General features: G+C 45.6%; 2 protein-coding genes across 4 annotated transcripts in view; one reads left to right on the plus strand and one right to left on the minus strand.

Annotated features, from left to right (window-relative positions):
- Positions 1–3,715: 3,715 nt before the first annotated feature.
- RCCD1 (RCC1 domain containing 1) lies at positions 3,716–20,026 on the minus strand. 3 transcript variants are annotated; one of them, XM_040411264.1, is made up of 8 exons: positions 19,813–20,026; positions 14,232–14,450; positions 8,254–8,407; positions 8,044–8,165; positions 6,671–6,748; positions 6,473–6,625; positions 4,440–4,469; positions 3,723–3,924 (listed from the first exon to the last, which is right to left on the minus strand). In XM_040411264.1, exons 1-8 carry the CDS (start codon positions 19,961–19,963, stop codon positions 3,776–3,778), a joined length of 1,056 nt encoding a protein of 351 aa, XP_040267198.1. In that variant the 5' UTR covers positions 19,964–20,026; the 3' UTR covers positions 3,723–3,775. The 3 variants fall into 3 exon arrangements, with proteins under 3 accessions (XP_040267197.1, XP_040267199.1, XP_040267198.1); XM_040411263.1 differs by having other exon boundaries at positions 3,716–3,924; positions 6,473–6,748; XM_040411265.1 differs by lacking the exon at positions 8,044–8,165 and having other exon boundaries at positions 3,717–3,924; positions 8,228–8,407.
- LOC120981662 (protein-L-isoaspartate(D-aspartate) O-methyltransferase-like) overlaps positions 19,870–20,052 on the plus strand; it is a 29,761-nt gene continuing 29,578 nt past the window's right edge. Inside the window, exon 1 of the mRNA XM_040411269.1 lies at positions 19,870–19,997. The gene's annotated coding sequence lies outside the window, so the exon portion shown is untranslated. The remainder of the gene's footprint in view (positions 19,998–20,052) is intronic.

Consider the following 20,052-nt stretch of genomic DNA (forward strand, 5'->3'; position numbering starts at 1 on the left):
AGTCCTCCTTCCACAGGGCATAAGAAAGGACTGGTTTGTACAAATCCCGGAGAACCGCTTTTAGGCCTCTTTCACACGAGCGTGAGCGGATTAGGTACGGATGCGTTCAGTGAAAAATGCGCGAGTTCATTCAGTATTGCCTGCGATCACATTCAGTTGTTTCCGCACAGGTGCAATGCGATTTAGGCCTCATGCACACGACCGTTGTTCTGGTCCACATTCAATGGGGCCGCAAAAGAGGCGGACAGCACTCCGTGTATTGTCCGCATCCGTTGCTCCGTTCTGTGGCCCCGCAAAAAAAATATAACATGTCCTATTCTTGTCTGTTTTGCGGACAAGAATAGGCATTTCTACAATGGGCCGCTTGTTCTGTTCCGCAAATTGTGGAAGGCACACAGGCGGCTTCCGTGTTTTGCGGACCGCATAAAATGGAACGGTCGTGTGCATGAGGCATCAATGCGTTTTGCACGCCAGTGATAAAAAACTGAAGGTTTACAAACAACATCTATTAGCAACCATTCGTGAAAAATGCATCGCATCCGCATTTTCACGCAGCCCCATTCATATCTATGAGGCCGGAATATAGAACATGCTGTGATTTTCACGCAACGCAGAAGTGATGCGTGAAAACAACGCTCATGTACGCAGCCCCATTGAAATAAATGGGTCAGGATTCAGTGCGGGCGCAATGTGTTCGCATCACGCATTGCACCCGCACAGAAAACTCGCTCGTGTGAAAGAGGCCTAATAGTCGCAGTTTTGCCGAGAAATCTACTATTACATTTCCCCATTCATTTCTCCAATTGTTCTGCTAGACTTAAAGGGGTTGTGCACTTTCGTTTAACTGATGATCTATCAGCTTCTGATCGGCACCCAGGACCCCCGCCGATCAGCTGTTTGAGAAGGCAGCGGCGCTCCAGCAGCGCCGCGGCCTTCTCACTGTTTACCGCCGGCCCACTGACGTCACGACCACTGGCCTGGGCGGGGCTAATCTCTGTTCCCTTGAATGGAGCTTAGCCCCGCCCAGGCCAGTGATACTAGTCGTGACGTCACTGGGCCGGCGGTAAACAGTGAGAAGGCCGCGGTGCTGCTGGAGCGCCGCTGCCTTCTCAAACTGCTGATCGGCGGGGGTCCCGGGTGTCGGACCCCCGCCGATCAGATGCTGATGATCTATCCAGAGGATAGATCACCAGTTTAAACAAACTGTTCAAGCTCCCAGCTCAGAGGGCGTGTCCTGTCTGCTGCAGCTGGTAGAAGTTGAAGGATGGAACTGAGCCTTTGCAGCCATCTCACTGAGCAGGACAAACAGCAGGTGGCGCTATACAGATGGATTTCAGTGAATAATTCAGTAGCTATAATTTATTTCTTTATTTTATGCACTTATATAGCGGTTCTCTATTCCGCAGCGCTTTACAGACATTAGCATCAGGCTGTCCCCAATGGGGCTCACAATCTAAGGTCCCTATCAGTATGTCTTTGGAGTGTGGGAAGAAACCGGAGAACCTGGGGAGAACATACAAACTCCAGGCAGATGTTGTCCTTGGTCTTGTATTTGAACCTAGGACCCCAGCGCTGCAAGGCACCAGCGCTAACCACTGAGCCCACAAAAGGGTTCAGATCCAGCTGCAGCATATTATTTGTGGGACAACCCCTTTAACATATTTTAGGCCTAGTGTGGAAATTGTAGGATTGTACACATCTTTTTCTAAGCAGAGATAGTGGAAAATAAAAAAAATAAATCACCAAAACATAAAAACGTGATTTGAACAATAGGCCATTTTCTGACGACACATTCCCTTTAACCATAAAGAGCACTTGTCAGTAAGTTGTTAATGAATAACAGAATACGGCTGCGGCTCACAGCGCTGCGTGGTTTAGGTCATGTCGCCAACGCCCACTGGCCCCCATGTCTGGCCCTACCCTAAGGCCTCTTTCACACGGGCGAGTATTCCGCGCGGATGCGATTCGTGAGGTGAAGGCATTGCACCCGCACTAAATCATGACCCATTCATTTCTATGGGGCTGTGCACACGAGCTGTGATTTTCACGCATCACTTGTGCGTTGCGTGAAAATCGCAGCATGCTCCTCTATGTGCGTTTTTCACGTAACGCAGGCCCCATAGAAATGAATGGGGTTGCGTGAAAATCGCAAGCATCCGCAAGCAAGTGCGGATGCGGTGCGATTTTCACGTACGGTTGCTAGGAGACGATCGGGATGGAGACCCGATCATTATTATTTTCCCTTATACCATGGTGATGGATCATGTGACGGACCATGTGATGACCGGAGTGAAGTCACCACAGGTCCTTTTCCTGCACACAGCAAAAAAGAAGACAGAAGAGATGCCAGGCTGCGCGATCAAGTGGATTAAGATGAGTTTAATATTTTTTTTTATTTTTTTTAACCCCTCCAGCGCTATTTTACTATGCATTCTGTATTCAGAATGCTATTATTTTCCCTTATAACCATGTTATAAGGGAAAATAATAAAATCTACAGAACACCGATCCCAAGCCCGAACTTCTGCGAAGAAGTTCAGGTTTGGGTACCAAACATTGGCGATTTTTCTCACGCTAGTGCAAAACGCATTACAATGTTTTGCACTCGTGCGGAAAAATTGCGCATGTTCCCGCAACGCCCGTGTGAAAGAGGCCTAAGGCTCAGCACCTACCCTAAGGCTCAGCACCTTAATTGATAGGGCCAGGCAGTGTGAACATGGTAACGCCTAGCCCTGACCTCCTAAAGTCTCTGTCCTCCATGCTTTAGGACGACGCCAGAACTAGCACTTTGAACGGAGCTGGAAGCACAGCTTCATTCGCAGTGTAGTGGCCTGCCAGGTTAATGCAGCTCCAACCCAAGTGAAGAGCTGGAATTATAGCTCCAAAGTACTAGGGAACGGCTGATCAGAGGGGGGCCTCCACCAATCCGATATTCAGGACCTATCCTCAGGATGTGGAGCCTGAAAAACTCCTTTAGATCTCCAAATATTACAGGAATGACAGACTAGCGACACCCTTTCTGTGTCCACCAGTGCCGACGTGGACGCACATGCTCAGTCTTGCTCCTTCTAGTATGTGGAGGGATCCCTGGTATGGTGAGCTGGCTGTTTCTGAAGCTGCAGCATCTTCTCTGCGTGTCAGGAGAAACGCTGATGACAGTAAAGCCTCATTCACACGTCCGTGCCCGCCCCATGCCCATATTGCGGACTGCAAACACCCATTGACTTGAATCTGCAATCCACAAGATATGGAGCGGAGGGCCATGGAAGCACTTGGCCACTATTTGCGGTTCTCAGCACGGGCACACATGCTCGTGTACATGAGCCATTTGGGAATACCGCTGCCGTGAAGGGTTGCCCTTGGTCTCTGCAGCAATGTTTAGGTAGGTGTTACGTATCTATAGGCTTCCCAACAGGACATTTCCCAGGCATACGGGCGGCTTCCGTTTTTTGCGGATCCGCGGTTTGCGGACCGCCAAAAAACGGAACGGCCATGTGCATGAGGCCTTATGGCCAATTTCATTCTGAAAATGGATGGTTCTTGGTGTAAATGTACTTACCTAACAGTTCTTCTACCTGGAACTGAACTGGAATGGTCAGCCATGGTGGAAATGAAGAAGTTTCTCAACTAAACTTGCTAACATTACAACATACCGAGACTATTTAACCATTACTATGATTTTTTTTAACGTTTTACTATATTCTCCAGTTTATATATATCTCACGAGAAAGTCCATCCTCCCAGGGATGATCCAGTCCAGTCATTAAAAAAATAATTTATTTTGCTTTCAAAACACACATTACGTAGGTATTCCAATGTCGACAAGTTACATCTTTCACACAAAATTTATTGTGGTAAAAAAATTCCACCCGTTTCGGCTGATCCCGAGTCTTGGTGTCTCCATGTCCAAGCTGACCATACTTTCCTAGAGTGGACAAGGAGGACACAGTGTTAGAGAGGGTATCCCATATATTTCAAACTTGTTTTACTCACTTTCTTCCCTTTCTGTAGGTGGGCGTTAGCTCCCATGAGACAATCCAGCACCTGCATCTCCCAGGATACACTGCCATCAGCTAACTCCTTCCTGCCCTGCATGAAAAAATAGTCCCTCGCATATGACCCCAGAGATACGTATGGTATGTGATGCCCACCCAATTTCCTTCTCCCCTGTCTAGAGAGAGATATACATTCCTATGGGATGAATGAATGAGAGATGTCTGGACCATGTCACCTGCTTCTCTTCGAGATCACTACACAAGCACTGAGGGGAGCGGAAGGAAGCAGGGAGGCTACATGTCAGTCCACCACTGAATGCAGGAGAAGGTGGACCAGAAGGAGGAACAGCAGGGGGCGCTACCAAAGAGGAAAATGTAATGTACATAAATAAACCTAACAAAATTTGTGGGATAACTCCTTTCCTGCCCTTTTACATGAACTTACCCCATCCCCAAGTGTACAGCTCACCACAACCTGTCAAAATAGAAAAAAAGATCTGTAAAATGAATGCTTATTGTTTCACCATAATGAAGTGCATTGTCCATCGATGCAAAGCACTGTACTGTCTCTCCTTAATGGGGTTGTCCCACGAAAAATATTCGACAGTTTTCCATCCAGCACCTGGATCTGAATACTTTTGTAATTGTATGTAATTAAAAATTATTCAAAAAAAATTTATCTGTATAGCGCCACCTGCAGTTTGTGTTTTTTCTTATTTCTTTGACCTGCTCAATGAGAAGGCCGCACATGCTCAGTTTCATCCTTCACCTGCCTCTTGAGCTGTGATAGGGAGAGCTGAGACACGCCCCCTGAGCTGTGATAGGGGGAGCTGAGACACGCCCCCTTAGCTGCAACAGAAAAGACACTCCCCTTGAGCTGTGATAGGGGGAGCTGAGACACGCCCCCTTAGCTGCAGCAGAAAAGACACTCCCCTTGAGCTGTGATAGGGGGAGCTGAGACACAGCTCCTGAGCTGTGATAGGAAGAACATGGACAGGCCCCCTGAGCTGTGATAGAGAGCTGAGACACGCCCCCTGAGCTGTGATAGGGAGAGCTGAGACACGCCCCCTGAGCTGTGATAGAGAGCTGAGACACGCCCCCTGAGCTGTGATAGGGAGAGCTGAGACACGCCCCCTGAGCTGTGATAGAAAGCTGAGACACGCCCCCTGAGCTGTGATAGGGAGAGCTGAGACACGCCCCCTAAGCTGCAGCAGAAAAGACACTCCCCTTGAGCTGTCGCTTGATATAAATCTAGCAGAGCAATGAATGAGGAGATCTCTGGATCCATGTGCGGTTCAGGGCTGGTTCTAGCTTTGTTAGAAAGGGATTGTCATCTACTATATGATGTCTGATTTTCACTTTTTACATTAGTCATGGGATAACCCCTTTAAAGAGACCAACTGTGTAAGGAGTGGCAATGCACCATGGGAAATATGCAAAGAAGTATCTCCCAGGGAAAGAGCCCACTTTTGGAAGTGGCTCCAGATAAATCCTTCACTACCAAAAATATTGGACAGTATGAGTGCTGGCTGCAACTATAATATAATCACCAGACTGTCTCCGTTCAGAAGACCATTCAGGAGAAGGGCTGCAGGGGAATCAAATTCCCCGTTAGGCCTCTTTCACACTTGCGTTGTCCGGATCCGGCGTGTACTCCACTTGCCGGAATTACACTCCGGATCCGGAAAAACGCAAGTGTACTGAAAGCATTTGAAGACGGAACCGTCTTCCAAATGCTTTCAGTGTTACTATGGCACCCAGGACGCTATTAAAGTCCTGGTTGCCATAGTAGTAGCGGGGAGCGGGGGAGCGGTATACTTACAGTCCGTGCGGCTCCCCGGGCGCTCCAGAATGACGTCAGAGCGCCCCATGCGCATGGATGACGTGATCCATGCGATCACGTGATCCATGCGCTTGGGGCGCCCTGACGTCACTCTGGAGCGCCCGGGGAGCCGCACGGACGGTAAGTACACTGCTCCCCCGCTCCCCGCTACACTTACCATGGCTGTCAGGACTTTAGCGTCCCGGCAGCCATGGTAACCACTCTGAAAAAGCTAAATGTCGGCTCCGGCAATGCGCCGAAACGACGTTTAGCTTAAGGCCGGATCCGGATCAATGCCTTCCAATGGGCATTAATTCCGGATCCGGCCTTGCGGCAAGTGTTCCGGATTTTTGGCCGGAGCAAAAAGCGCAGCATGCTGCGGTATTTTCTCCGGCCAACAAACGTTCCGTACCGGAACTGAAGACATCCTGATGCATCCTGAACGGATTTCTCTCCATTCAGAATGCATTAGGATAATCCTGATCAGGATTCTTCCGGCATAGAGCCCCGACGACGGAACTGTATGCCGGAAGACAATAACGCAGGTGTGAAAGAGCCCTTAGTTGCGGTCAGCAGCCTATGTTCTGAGGACGGTAATATCTCAAGGGCTTGAGCACCACTAACATGATCTACTAGTTGTAGAAGGAAGTCCTTACGGTTCAGCGCAGCAGTATGTCGGGATCCACAGCTGATTTTTGCTGCTTCAGTTTCTTGTGGTAAATCGATCAATGCCGGGAAAGGTTGAATTGCAATATAGTCACTGTCATCTTCTACCTGGCATCCAGAAGGTCCTTCATTAGAGGTAACCCCTGAAGAACAGTGGGGTACGTGCAGAGCGGCGTTATCTAGCTTACGTTCTTGTTGTAAAGCCTTTGAAGGAAGTCCCAACTGTCCAGATTCATTCCATCCCCAGCAATATAAATCTCCGCTTTCTAGATAAACCAAAGACATTAGTGAGTTTCACAACTAGATATTTTTCACATTTGTCATTTGAAGATAACTCCACTTAACCCCTTAGTGACCAGCCTATTTTTGGGTCTTACTGATCAAGCGTTTTTCTTCCTTTTTTTTCATCGTCGCCTTCCAAGAGCAATAACTTTTTTATTTTTCCGTCTATGTAGCTGCATGTTTTTTTTCGGGACAAGTTGTAGTTTTTAATGGTGCCATTTTGGGGTACACATACGGTAACTTGCTGATTAACTTTTTCTTTTTAACTCTTTCTGGGAGGGAGATAGGGAAAAACAGCAATACTTCCACTGAGTTTTTAATGTTATAAATATTGCCGCATTCATTTTTCGGCATAAATAACACAATATCTTTATTCTCTGGGTCAGTACGATTACAGAAAATACCAAATTTCATATATATTTTTTTTACGTTTTACTATTTTTGTGCAATAAACCCCCTTTTATCAAAAAGAAGTAAATCTATTTGCATTGCCGCATCCCAACATCCATAACTTTTTTATTTTTCTTTCTATGGAGTTGTGTGTGGGCTTGTTGATCTTTGACGTTTTGATCGCTTGTTATTAAGTTTTTTCTGTGGCGACTAAGAATAAATGAGCAAATTTTCTATTTTTTTTATGGGTTTTTTTCACGGCATTCACCATAGGGAATAATTTCCATGATATTTGTGTAGTGCAGGTGGTTACGGATGTTGAGATACCAAACATGTGGGGTAGATTTTATTTTTGCAATTTCTTTCCATTGAAAAGCATATTTTCAATGGAAAAAAAACATTTTTTTATTGGAATTTTTTAAATTTAATAAATGTATTTTTGCTTTATCTACTCCTAACCACTTAATAGTCCCACAAGGGGACTATAACAGGCAAACTTTTGATTGCTTCTAAATGCAATGCATTGTTCCTATAGTACATTGCATTTTAATGTCAGTGCTATACTGTCATTGACCAGCAGCCTGCTGGAAAACACTCAAGGCAGGCTTGGGGCCTACACCAGGTCCCAGCCGGCATTTACACACATCGGCACCCTGCGATTGCATTTGCGGGGTGCTAATGGGATATAGAAGGAGGCTGCTCCCTCTGTCACCCCTTATATGCGGCGGGCGCCATTGCCCGTGGCATGTAAGGGGTTAAGCAGGAGTGCCGATCCGAGCTGTTCGAGCAGGAGCACATTTATTTGGGGCTGTGCTGAGTACTGCAATCAGAAACTCTGTACCCTACTATTGTTTTAACCTTTTTTTGAAGAAGAAGAGGAGATGATTACCACTGATGGAAGCTGTGTGCCATCCTCCTGCTGCCACTTCACTCATGGTCACACCATGCAGAGCTTCCACTATACGAGGTTCTGAGACATCTTCTACATCTCCATGCCCCAGCTGTCCATGTCTTACAATCAGAGGCACAGTATAAGAAAGACAAACGATAAAACACAATCATACAAGACAAACCTTTAAAGTGACACATTCTGCCATACCTCCCGGCTCCCCAGGTCAGCACCTTCCCATCAGATGTCACCAGCACAGCATGTTCATTTCCCAGAGCCATCTTTTTAGCTTGAAGCGTGGGTGTAAGTTCCCTGAAGAATGGGGGCTGAGGCAATACATGCCCTTTGGCTACCAAGGGGAAAGCTACAAATACAAAATATATTAGATATTAGCCAAAATTTTCCAATTTTTTTTTTACTCAAGTGTTAAATCTAGTGGAATATGTAAAGGTATTTTTTTTAATCTGGTGACATCCTAACCAGTAAAACAGAGAGAAAGCTGTAGTGGTCATGACGGTTTTTGCATCCTGTATTCAGATTTTAAAAAGTCTTTAAAAGGGGGTCTAAACCTAGGGAGTGGTTAAAACCCAGGGTGAGGAGTTAGTGTCTAGACAGTGAAGTGAAAGAAGTGAAGACATAGCCCTGTGTAGTGAACCGGCCAGACAAAAAAAAAAAAAAAATGGAGAAAAGAGCAAAATATATTTGAAAAGCATTCCAGTGTTGAGATGAGGTGTGTGTAGATGCTCTGTGGAGATAAACTGCTTAACAGGAAGCTTATAGACTCCATAGCTAATCTGTTCGGGAGATTCAAGTCTTCTGGTGCCTTTAACAAAGGCAAAATCTGGATATGCCCACTACACTCCATTCTACCATGGAAACCAGTAGTCTAATGTTGGGGGCGGCCTCATGGTTGCACAGAGAGAAAGTGTTGTATCCCTATTTCTGGCCGCATGAGTGTGGGACAGAAAAGGGAAGTGTGAGCAAAATTGCTTTAAACAGACTTATTGGCCTATTGACTTTGCAGCCGTGTAACCTGTGAGAACTGTGGAAATTGCACATTGTGCAAGAACTGCCAGTCCATGTGTGCTGAGAACTGTGTCTAATATACCTGAACTTGATTGTTCAGTAAAGAAGTTTTCTACTGTTGGAGACTGCCTCATCATTGCCTCCACCGCTGCCTCACAATTCCTCACCATCAAGGGAACCCCGAACCACCACCAAGTAGGGGAACCTCAGAGCCAGGCTATGCCTTGGAGGGAAGGAAGATGCACCCTCTCCATCACTGTACGGCCCAGGGGGAGCGTCAGAGTGAGTAATAACTACAATCAATCACTCCTCTCCTCTGCCCCTCTCCTGGGCTCCCTGGACTACTTCTGCATGATGATCTGCATTGAACACCACTTTTTACAATTAGAGGTCTGTATATAAGTCCTATAAAGAAAGCAGAAGGGTCCCGAGAGGACTCCGTGTGTATAAGGAAGTTATGCAGTATGAAAATGACAATACCTTGGTAACAGAATGGCAACAACTGCATGCCGATTTCTCCCTGAATATCTTAGAGATGGTTTTGAAGCGGGATGAACTCGAACATAAGAAGAGTTAATTAAGATGAAGAATGAACTGCAAACTAGATTGACGGAAAATCAGATGCAAGCATTTGAAAAGAAATGAAATGAAAAATTGGTGATTACTCAAGCTGAAAAAGAGACAAATTCTTAAGAGACAAACGAGATTATGAAACAGGTAGGGCGTTCGACTGGAATAAAAAGAAGAAAACGCTACCAGAGACGCACACGGAGTGACTGCTGGACTACAGACTCGGACCCCAGTGTATCAGATGACACGAATAACGCTAATGAACAACCCGACCCTAAATATAAAAAAATCCCTTTAGGCGAAACATCGGAAGGAGCCGAAGGAAAACAAGGAAACGTCAGGAAATCCACCCGATAGAAAAAACAAGTGTCATGGAGACATCGAGTCTAATTACCGGACATGAGTTGAAAGAAAGTACTGTAATAACTCTGACACCTGAATGTATATCAGTCCTTCAGAAAGGATTGGGATATAGTCTGGTGGAGCAATCTGATTCTGTTGGCTTCGAAATAGATGTATTTAAAATGTTTAGTAATATGCCCCGAATAACGAGGGCGAGATACCAGTGAACATAAACCAATTGGGTTTTAGTATCTCAACTAAACCTGATGAAGAAGAAATATCAGATGCTCTGAGTTATTGACTGATCTGAAATTCACTGGTGAAGATAATGAGGGCGAGATGCCCCACGAGGTCACAGGGGGAATAAACCCCACACGTTGTCCCCCCTTGCCGGCTGGAGGAATTATTGATATATTCCATCAACAAATACTAAAAGAAACTAGAGCATTAATATATCCCAGTACTACTGTCACCACCAGACATCTGAGAAGCTCTGACAGACGTTCTTCAGAACCTCCCACTTGAGGTTTCTTTTGTTTTGCTTTCATTTTCTCATCTCGTTAGCCTCTCTCAGCTGTCATGTAGTTGCACTGATTGCATCCCTTTAAATCCCTTCCCATACTGCATCACTTTGCAGTTTATACAACTTCCTGGAGTGTATGCATGCTGGATGCTACTACTGAGTCTTCTACAGATAAGTTTTGTTCATTCATGTGTATTTTCCTGTTTGCTGGATCCCAGGTGACCCTGATTCCCTCCGTATCAAGTGTAGGGAGCCAATGGTCGTATCCCCTCACTATTATAGGGTGTTCAGGGATTATACAGTCGAGGTACGAGGATATGCGATCTTCTACCATTGAGAATTTTGCATAGGCTGAGCAGTTAGGGAGAGAGCCAGGTCTGTTGCAGAGCTATCCCTTTGGTTCCTTAGTTTTGGATCCAGTCAGTCGGATCTTCCTTTTGTGTCTTCTAGTTTGCTGTACACCTTCCGTGACAACTACTGAGAATATAAGCAGAAAAGAGAAGGAAGCTCCTAAGTGGATCTTATTGTAAAGCCACCCGACAAGGAGGGCAATGTGGTACTTATGTCTAGGCAATACTCCGACAGCTAAGAGATGAGAGTACCTACCAAATGATATCTAATAACCCCATTGCAGAGATCCAGAATAAATTAAAAAGCTTACCGGTAGTTTATAAGTATGTTACGTACGATTTCCTTTCTGATTATATGGCTGAAAAATTGATACCTCTGTTCCCTACCAAGCCCTCTTGGTATTTTTTACCCAAAGTGCATAAGTGGCTGACCCCCCCGGCTGCCCTATTTCGGCAGGGATCGGCTCGTATATTGATTGGCTGCTGAGACCTATGCTAAAGATACCAATGATTTTGTATTGGCATTAAAAGATACCCATTGGCAGGATGGATACAGTTTGATCTCCCTTGAAGTCGAGAATTTATATACCCGAATACCGCATGGGGCAGCTGCAGTAATGCATATACTGGGCAATACTGGGAAGAGTGAGTTGTTTTGTCAATTCGCTAGCGAAGGTTTGGAATTTGTACTCAGCAATAATGTATTCAGATTTGGGGAGCAGTGGTATAGACCAAAAAAGAATGGTGCGGCCATGGGGACGCCAGTATCATGCACCTTTACTAACATATAGCTGGCCAGATTCGAGGATAGGTTAATTTTTTCATCGGATAATCCGTTTTTGTGTTTTATAAAAACATTTTTACGATATGTGGACGATGTTTTTATAGTTTGGTCGGGGAATGACTCACAATGCATGGCGTTTGTTACTTAACGATATGAATATGGAATTTACCTATAATTACGGTAATCAGGGCTTGCAGGTCCTGGATGCGGCTGTAGTGGTGAGAGGCGACGAGTTGGTCACGGAGGGATTTCGCAAACCCACGGCGACCAACTCTTTGCTGCACCACGATTTGGTTACAAGAAAGAAGACCTAAAGGAAATCCTAAATGCGGTAATTGTGCGTTTTGCCCAGAATACAATTTTACATTTTGGAGGTGTCTCTCATAGATGGTTTTATCACTTGAGCAGGAAAAGGTTGTCCTAGGTCAATAAGTCATGTACGCGAAGCGCATGGAGGAAACTCGGAATGTCTAAAGTTTTCTGGGATAGAACAAGTACCCAACCCCCCGCAGGGAGGTGATCGACACCGCCTGCTATCACAAAAGGAAGCCAGGAGGATCGTCCGCTCCAAAGCTTTAGGTCCTTTAGGTTTGAACGATAAAAACGACCTCTGCGTTTTTCTATGATATTTTGGTGTATTGATATAGCGACCTTTTGGATGAATTGCTTGTTTTTAACTGTTTTTATCATTAGTATCCATGATGTAATGTGATGATTAATTATATGATTAATAATGCCAGGAAGCTTATAAAGGAGCATTCCCGAGACGCGATTACGTCGGTGGCCAGAAGAAGCGCAATCGCTGCTATGACCCGCAGGAATGTTTGTCCGCCCCACCATCTATGTACTGTCTTTTTTTAGACGAATAAAGGAAATGTTTTTCTACATGGTGACTGCCGCCTTACATTTCACCCTGCTACTTGAGAAATACAATAAGGTAGGATTTAAAAAAAATAAATACTGTCAAAGATTATCTGGCGGTGTAAAGGTGCGATGAGCGAAATGGTCGTTCATGTGGAAGGAGTGGTCAGTCCTCCTCTGGGAGAGGCAGCATTTGGGGAATACGTTATCTCCTTATAGACAGCGTCTAATCAGCGAGAGGAGTCGTATACGCCAGGCACCGGTCCTCTGCAGATAAGGCTTCAGCAAGCTCTGCCTCGAAGCGATGCCAGGGTCTGTGTGGCGAAAGCCACTTCGCCACTGTGTTTTGGAGGGGGCTGTTTGCCCGCCTCCTGCCCCAGGATTATGGCCCATACTAACTTTGAAGGAGAAGACAGACCAGATCTGTGGAACTGTTTTGGGCAGGAAAGCCATGCTTGCGGCCGGCCAAATGTGACTTCCATGGAATTCGGGAACCCCTGCTCGGATCTGGGTGATTTTTGGATATGTTGTTCACCCAGATCAGAGCTATCCATGGATGTATACATTATGGGGATATGTGGAGTTTTGGGGTGTTTTCTGTGTTTGGGGGACAAATGTGGGTTTTCTGTCTGTGAGTGACTAAGTTAGCCCATTACGTTTGGTAATTGTATTTTGTGGATTGCGTCTCAGACAATGCCAGTGTGTTAGTTAAGTGCGTCACAGACAATGCCAGTGTGTTAGTTAAGTGCGTCACAGACAATGCCAGTGTGTTAGTTAAGTGCGTCACAGACAATGCTCATTGTATTTTGTTGATTGCGTTACAGACAGAGGGAAGGGGATTTTGTGTACAATTGCTGGGAAGGTTTCAATACTGTAAATGCATGTGATTGGCTAAAATATACACTGTCACCGTCTTTTACAAGGGCCCCAGGGGGAGTGTCCCTTGCTAGGAGACCTGCATAAAAGGCTGAAAAATAACCCATTAAAGTGTTCTGCTTGACCTCTAACTGAAGTGTCGTCTCGTTATTGGGGGAATTGGATTGTATGCTGATTGCCAGGAGTGTAAGCCGATTGTATGCTTTTCCTGTTCAGCGGTTTCCAGTGTTCGTGTAGTTTGCAGTTCGGGAAATTGGTGCTTGCAGTAACTGCCTGTCAATCTGAAAGGAGGATATCGTCTGAACGGAGTTGTGTGCTGAACGGTCCGTTACAGTCTGCTACCAGGTATTAGGTGGCTGCAGAAGAGAAAAATGGTTGTATATAAGAAACATCTTTCACTATTACTTTTTGCTCCATGAACTCTTTTCTTAGAAGAAGTCAAATATGTCCTAAGGAAAGAAGCAAACTCCTTTTACTCTTTCTTAACCCATTATTAATTAAGAGGATGGGCTGGTATCCACGAAACTACATCAAGCAGGATTGGGACGTATTCAGATGGTCATAGGTCTAGCTCAACTGAATGTAATGATACCTTTCACTTGGTGATCTGTTTTCTTCATTCTGGAAAAAAATTACTTTCAATCCATAAGAAAATTAGCAGTTAAGTGCACCGAGGCCGGGCCCAAGCCACTCTGTGCACCCTTGTTCCTTCTGCTTCCTCTGCCAGCCCCTCCATCTCTGATCGGCAGGGCTAGGCAAGATGACTATGCAGGAACCGGTCCCTGTCAAGGCAACATTGTCACTGGACCCTGAAGGACTCCTAGGTCTCCTAGGATGTGTATACAACTGCACTTACCAGTACTGGACACATCAGATAACGCCATCTTCCACATGGGTTCTGGCAACGTTCCTTCACAATCCAGGTGAGTAACGTCCCAACATTCTGCCCGGTCTTTCATTAGAACAAGAAGATATTTTTCAGATGGAAGAACATCATGACAATCCAGCCCAGGGAAAGAGGTGAATTGGTGAGGGCTCCCCCTGATGCACCCAGATAGCTGGAGGGAACCTTCATCTGCAGATCAAAAACATCCTTAACAGTCAATGTGACTCTGGGACAGGCGTCAAAAACACTATGCTGCCGGTTATATTCACCATAGAAGGGGTCACTCCCAGCAAACTGTAGAGCACCTCCTAATTCATTCTTTTACTAGACCTCTACCCGTCCTGGAAGTAGTGAGCCCCAACCCCAGCTACCCAACACGGACTAACAAGCCATCAGTTTTTGGTGGGCAATGTACCTCAAAATCCAGCTGGACCAAGCTACTTTCAATTGTGCCTCATGTCAGTATTGGGCTTGTCCAGGACAACCAACACATATGGCTAACACTGACCATCGATGGAAACAGAAGTTGAAGGGTTGAAGGGTTCATTCAGATGACCATGTCTGTTTTGCGGTTTGCAAATGTGCGTTCCACATTTTGCAGAATGGAACGTCCAGCCCAAATCGGACAAGAATAGGACATGTTCTATCTTTTTTGCGGGGCCGTGGAATGGAACTACGGATGCGGACATCACACGGCGCACTGTCCGTATCTTTTGCAGCCCCATTGAAGTGAATGGGTCCGCACTCATTCCTCAAATGAGCCCTTAGGCTTCCACATAGCGGGGAATTCATGAAAGCTGATGGTTTATACTCTGGTCTTCTCCAGATAGAAGCCAGTGTAGATTTCATGTATACTTTATTCTTTTTGAAAAGGCCATTCCTTGTGTAAAACCTTCTAGAAGCCTCAAAAATTACTACAATTGGGGCTTACACCAAAATCTGCAGCTCTGTTTACACCAGAAACCTGGCGTAGGGAGGTTTTTTCGTTTTCGTTTTGCGCTCCCTGCCTTACCAGAGCCATAACTTTTTTATTTTTCCGTTCACAAAGGGCTTTATTTTTTTTATTTTTTTGCGGGACAAGTTGTACTTTCCAACGCCACCCTTTAATATTGCATATGATGTAGTGGGAAGCGGGAAAAAAATTCCAAATAAGGTAGAAAAAAAGCAATTCCTCCACAGTTTGACAGGTTTTTTATTTTTTTTATTTATGATGTTCAATATGCGATAAAACTGACCAGTTACTTTCTTTCTACAGAACAGTATGAATGTTTTTTCTTGCGTTTTGATACTGATAAAATAATTAAAACCTGTTTTCTTCTTTCATTGCCATATTCGGACTCATAACTTTTTGGTAGTTAGAGCTCATTTTCTGCAGGGTGATCTTTACTTTTCATTCATACCATTCAGGGGTGTGTACGACTTTTTGATCCCAAAAATGGTGAAACGGTCATTTTTTTTTTCTGTTTGACCGCTTGCCATATGGGGAAAATATTTTTATAGTATGTGCGTTTTCGCGTGTGACGATACCCATGATGTGTTTATTTTTATTTTGGGGAAAGGGGGTGAATTTTAATATTTTATTTTTTAAAAACATAATTTTTTTTTATATAGTGAATTATAACAAGCATCATTAAATTGCCTCTCTCATACACTCCAATACATTAGCACTGGAGTCTATGAGAGATGTACTAGTTTCCTATGGAGCCTTGCTACAGACATTCTCTATGACAGGGGCTCCTACGATCGCCACTGGAGGAAGCACGTGCTCAGATGGCGTGGTCAGGTTTGACCACGGCATCTGAAGTGTTAAACATCCGCGAGTGTCTGCTGTATAAAACAGCGCCATCTTTAAAGAGTAACTAAACCTTTGTGTAAAACTTTAATATGATAAAACTTTTTTCTAATATACTTTAATATTAATACATTTTTTGTTTTTCTGAGGCCTAGTTCACACGAACGTTTTTTTTGCGAGTGTACGGGCCGTTTTTTTGTGTTCCGCATACGGTCCGTATACGGAACCATTCATTTCAATGGTCCCGCAAAAAAAATCGGAATGTGTTCCGTATGCATTCCGCTTCCGTATTTCCGTTCCGTTGAAAGATAGAGCTTGTCCTATATTTGGCCGTAAATCACGGGTCGTGCCTCCATTCAAGTCAACGGGTCCGCCAAAAAAACGGAACACATACGGAAATGCATCCGTATGTCTTCCGTTTCTGTTCCGTTTTTTTCTGAACCGTCTATTAAAAATGTTATGGCCAGCCCAATTTATTCTATGTAATTACTAGGGTTGTCCCGATACCACTTTTTTAGGACCGAGTACAAGTACCGATACTTTTTTTCAAGTAGTCACCGATACCGAATACCGATACTTTTTTTAAATGTCATGTGACCGTTTTGGGGGATCTGTGGATCTGTGGATGACGCACTGTCATGTGGGGGATCTGTGGATGGCACTGTTATGGGGGACCTGTGGATGGCACTGTTATGGGGGATCTGTGGATGGCACTGTTATGGGGGATCTGTGGATGGCACTGTTATGGGGGATCTGTGGATGGCACTGTTATGGGGATCTGTGGATGGCACTGTTATGGGGGATCTGTGGATGGCACTGTTATGGGGGATCTGTGGATGGCACTGTTATGGGGGATCTGTGGATGGCACTGTTATGGGGATCTGTGGATGGCACTGTTATGGGGGATCTGTGGATGGCACTGTTATGGGGGATCTGTGGATGGCACTGTTATGGGGGATCTGTGGATGGCACTGTTATGGGGGATCTGTGGATGGCACTGTTATGGGGGATCTGTGGATGGCGCTGTTATGGGGGATCTGTGGATGGCGCTGTTATGGGGATCTGTGGATGGCGCTGTTATGGGGGATCTGTGGATGGCACTGTTATGGGGATCTGTGGATGGCACTGTTATGGGGATCTGTGGATGGCACTGTTATGGGGATCTGTGGATGGCACTGTTATGGGGGATCTGTGGATGGCACTGTTATGGGGGATCTGTGGATGGCGCTGTTATGGGGATCTGTGGATGGCGCTGTTATGGGGATCTGTGGATGGCACTGTTATGGGGGATCTGTGGATGGCACTGTTATGGGGATCTGTGGATGGCACTGTTATGGGGGATCTGTGGATGGCACTGTTATGGGGATCTGTGGATGGTACTGCTATGGGGTGGGATATCTGTGGATGGCATTGTTATGGGGTGGGGGGATCTGAGGATGGCATTGTTATTTGGTGGGGGATCTGTGGATGGTGCTGTTATGGGGAGGATCTGTGGATGACACTGCTATATGTCATCCACAGATCCCCCTCATAACAGTGTCCCCCAATACACCGGGCCCCGCGCTCACTGAAGTATTTATAAACGTGAATCCTTATCCTGTTATTAAGTTGAACTAACGCTGCCCTCTCCCATGTTCCCCTGTATCCCCCTGTATCCCCACAGCACTTACTTAAGCAGCTAAGCTTCCATAGCAGGCAGAGCGGACGGCACCAGTAACGTCACTCACTGACGTCGCGCGCCTGCTCCGCCTGCTTCATTCATAAAGTGGGCGGAGCAGGCGCTCTACGTCAGTGAGTGACGTTACTGGTGCCGTCCGCTCTGCCTGCTATGGAAGCTTAAGTAAGTGCTGTGGGGATACAGGGGGATACAGGGGAACATGGGAGAGGGCAGCGTTAGTTCAACTTAATAACAGGATAAGGATTCATGTTTATAAATACTTTGGTGAGCGGCGGGGCCCGGTGTAAGAGTACAGTGACTGCACCGGGCCCCGCCCATAGTTACGCCCATAGTATTCTATTTATGTATCGGGGCGGGGTATCGGCGGCTGAGTACCGCCGAGAAAACTCGGAATCGGTCCCGATACCGATACTAGTATCGGTATCGGGACAACCCTAGTAATTACTGTATACTGTACATGGCATACGGAAAAACAGAACGGTGAAACGGAAAGGAAACACAACAACGGATCCGTGAAAAACGGACCGCAAAAAACAATAAAAGCCATACGGTCGTGTGAACTAGGCCTTAGTCTTTTCCCTGCCTAAAGCGCACCATTCACTGTGCGCTTAAAACTCAGTTCTCCGTACAGTGCTGACAGCTCGGCGGTGTACGGAGTACGGACTGTGAGGTTTATCAGCAATGTGCTCCCTGGAGGATTACTAACTCTTGGCATAGTACATGGGTGCCCTGTACCCATGTGCTATGCCAGGATTAGCTGAGTGGAGCGGGCCACTAGATCCTGGGTGTGAAAGCACCGGACAGTGTACGTAAAAATCCACTGACATTTAGCACAATGCTCTGTTCCAGCACAGAAGCTAAACTTTAAGGCCTCTTTCACACGGGCGTTGCGGGAAAATGTGCGGGTGCGTTGCGGGAACATGCACGATTTTTCCGCGCGAGTGCAAAACATTGTAATGCGTTTTGCACGCGCGTGAGAAAAATCGCGTGTGTTTGGTACCCAAACCCGAACTTCTTCACAGAAGTTCGGGCTTGGGATCGCTGTTCTGTAGATTGTATTATTTTCCCTTATAACATGGTTATAAGGGAAAATAATAGCATTCTGAATACAGAATGCATAGTACAATAGGGCTGGAGGGGTTCAAAAAATAATAATGTATTTAACTCACCTTATTCCACTTGCTGGCGCTGCCGGCATCTCTTCTGTCTCCTTCTTTGCTGTGCAGTAGGAATAGGACCTGTGGTGACGTCACTCCGGTCATCACATGATCCATTAGATAATCTTTTGCCATGGTGATGGATCATGTGATGGACCATGTGATGAGCGCAGTGACGTCACCACAGGTCCTTTTCCTGTACACAGCAAAGATGAAGACAGAAGAGATGCCGTCTGCGCGAGCAAGTGGATTAAGGGGAGTCAAATAATTTAATTTATTTTTTTTAACCCCTCCAGCGCTACTTTACTCTGCATTCTGTATTCAGAATGCTATTATTTTCCCTTATAACCATGTTATAAGGGAAAATAATAATGATCAGGTCCCCATCCCGATCGTCTCCTAGCAACCGTGCGAGAAAATCGCACCGCATCCGCACTTACTTGCGATTTTATACAGTCGTGGCCAAAAGTTTTGAGAATGACACAAATATTAGTTTTCACAAAGTTTGCTGCTAAACTGCTTTTAGATCTTTGTTTCAGTGAAATCATGGGACTCTGAACGGTTACTATGACAGCCTTGGCCTTCAGAAGACTCCCAGGCCTGTCTTAGCGAGCTGCCTGCAGAGCTGAGCCTGAGGCACGGCCTGACAGGCAACCAGTGAATATCTCATAGGTGTTACTACTGCCAAAAAGTGAGCAAAAAGTCGTGTGTACCCCAAAAAGATACCAGTAAAAACTAAAACTCACCCCACAAAAAACAAGCCCTCATAGAGCCCCTATACAGCAAAAAAAAAAAAAAAAAGTTATGGCTGGCAATGCAAAGATAAAAATAAAAAAAAGGAAAAAATTTTCACCTCTGCCACAGGGCAGAGGTGACAGCAGGTTCACATGCAGTCATATAACTAATGACCACTAGGTGGCGCACCTGTCACGAGGGCAGTATAACTCCAGGACGGCACAGCTTTGACGATTTCTTTGCTGTCTATAACCTGAACAGGCGTTGGAAGGGTTAAGGCGAGCTCTTCTCCCGCCCCCAGCTGCCCAAACCCTCCGTATCCAAAAGCAAACCAGCGCATGAGGCTCCCCGGATACCCCCCAGGTCCTCACAGGGTAAATAATCGTGTTGTCTCTGTCAACTCTATGCGCCGCAAGGACCTTGCGATGT

This window comes from Bufo bufo, chromosome 11 (genome assembly GCF_905171765.1).
Source record: "Bufo bufo chromosome 11, aBufBuf1.1, whole genome shotgun sequence".
In the NCBI taxonomy this organism is placed as follows: Eukaryota; Metazoa; Chordata; class Amphibia; order Anura; family Bufonidae; genus Bufo; species Bufo bufo.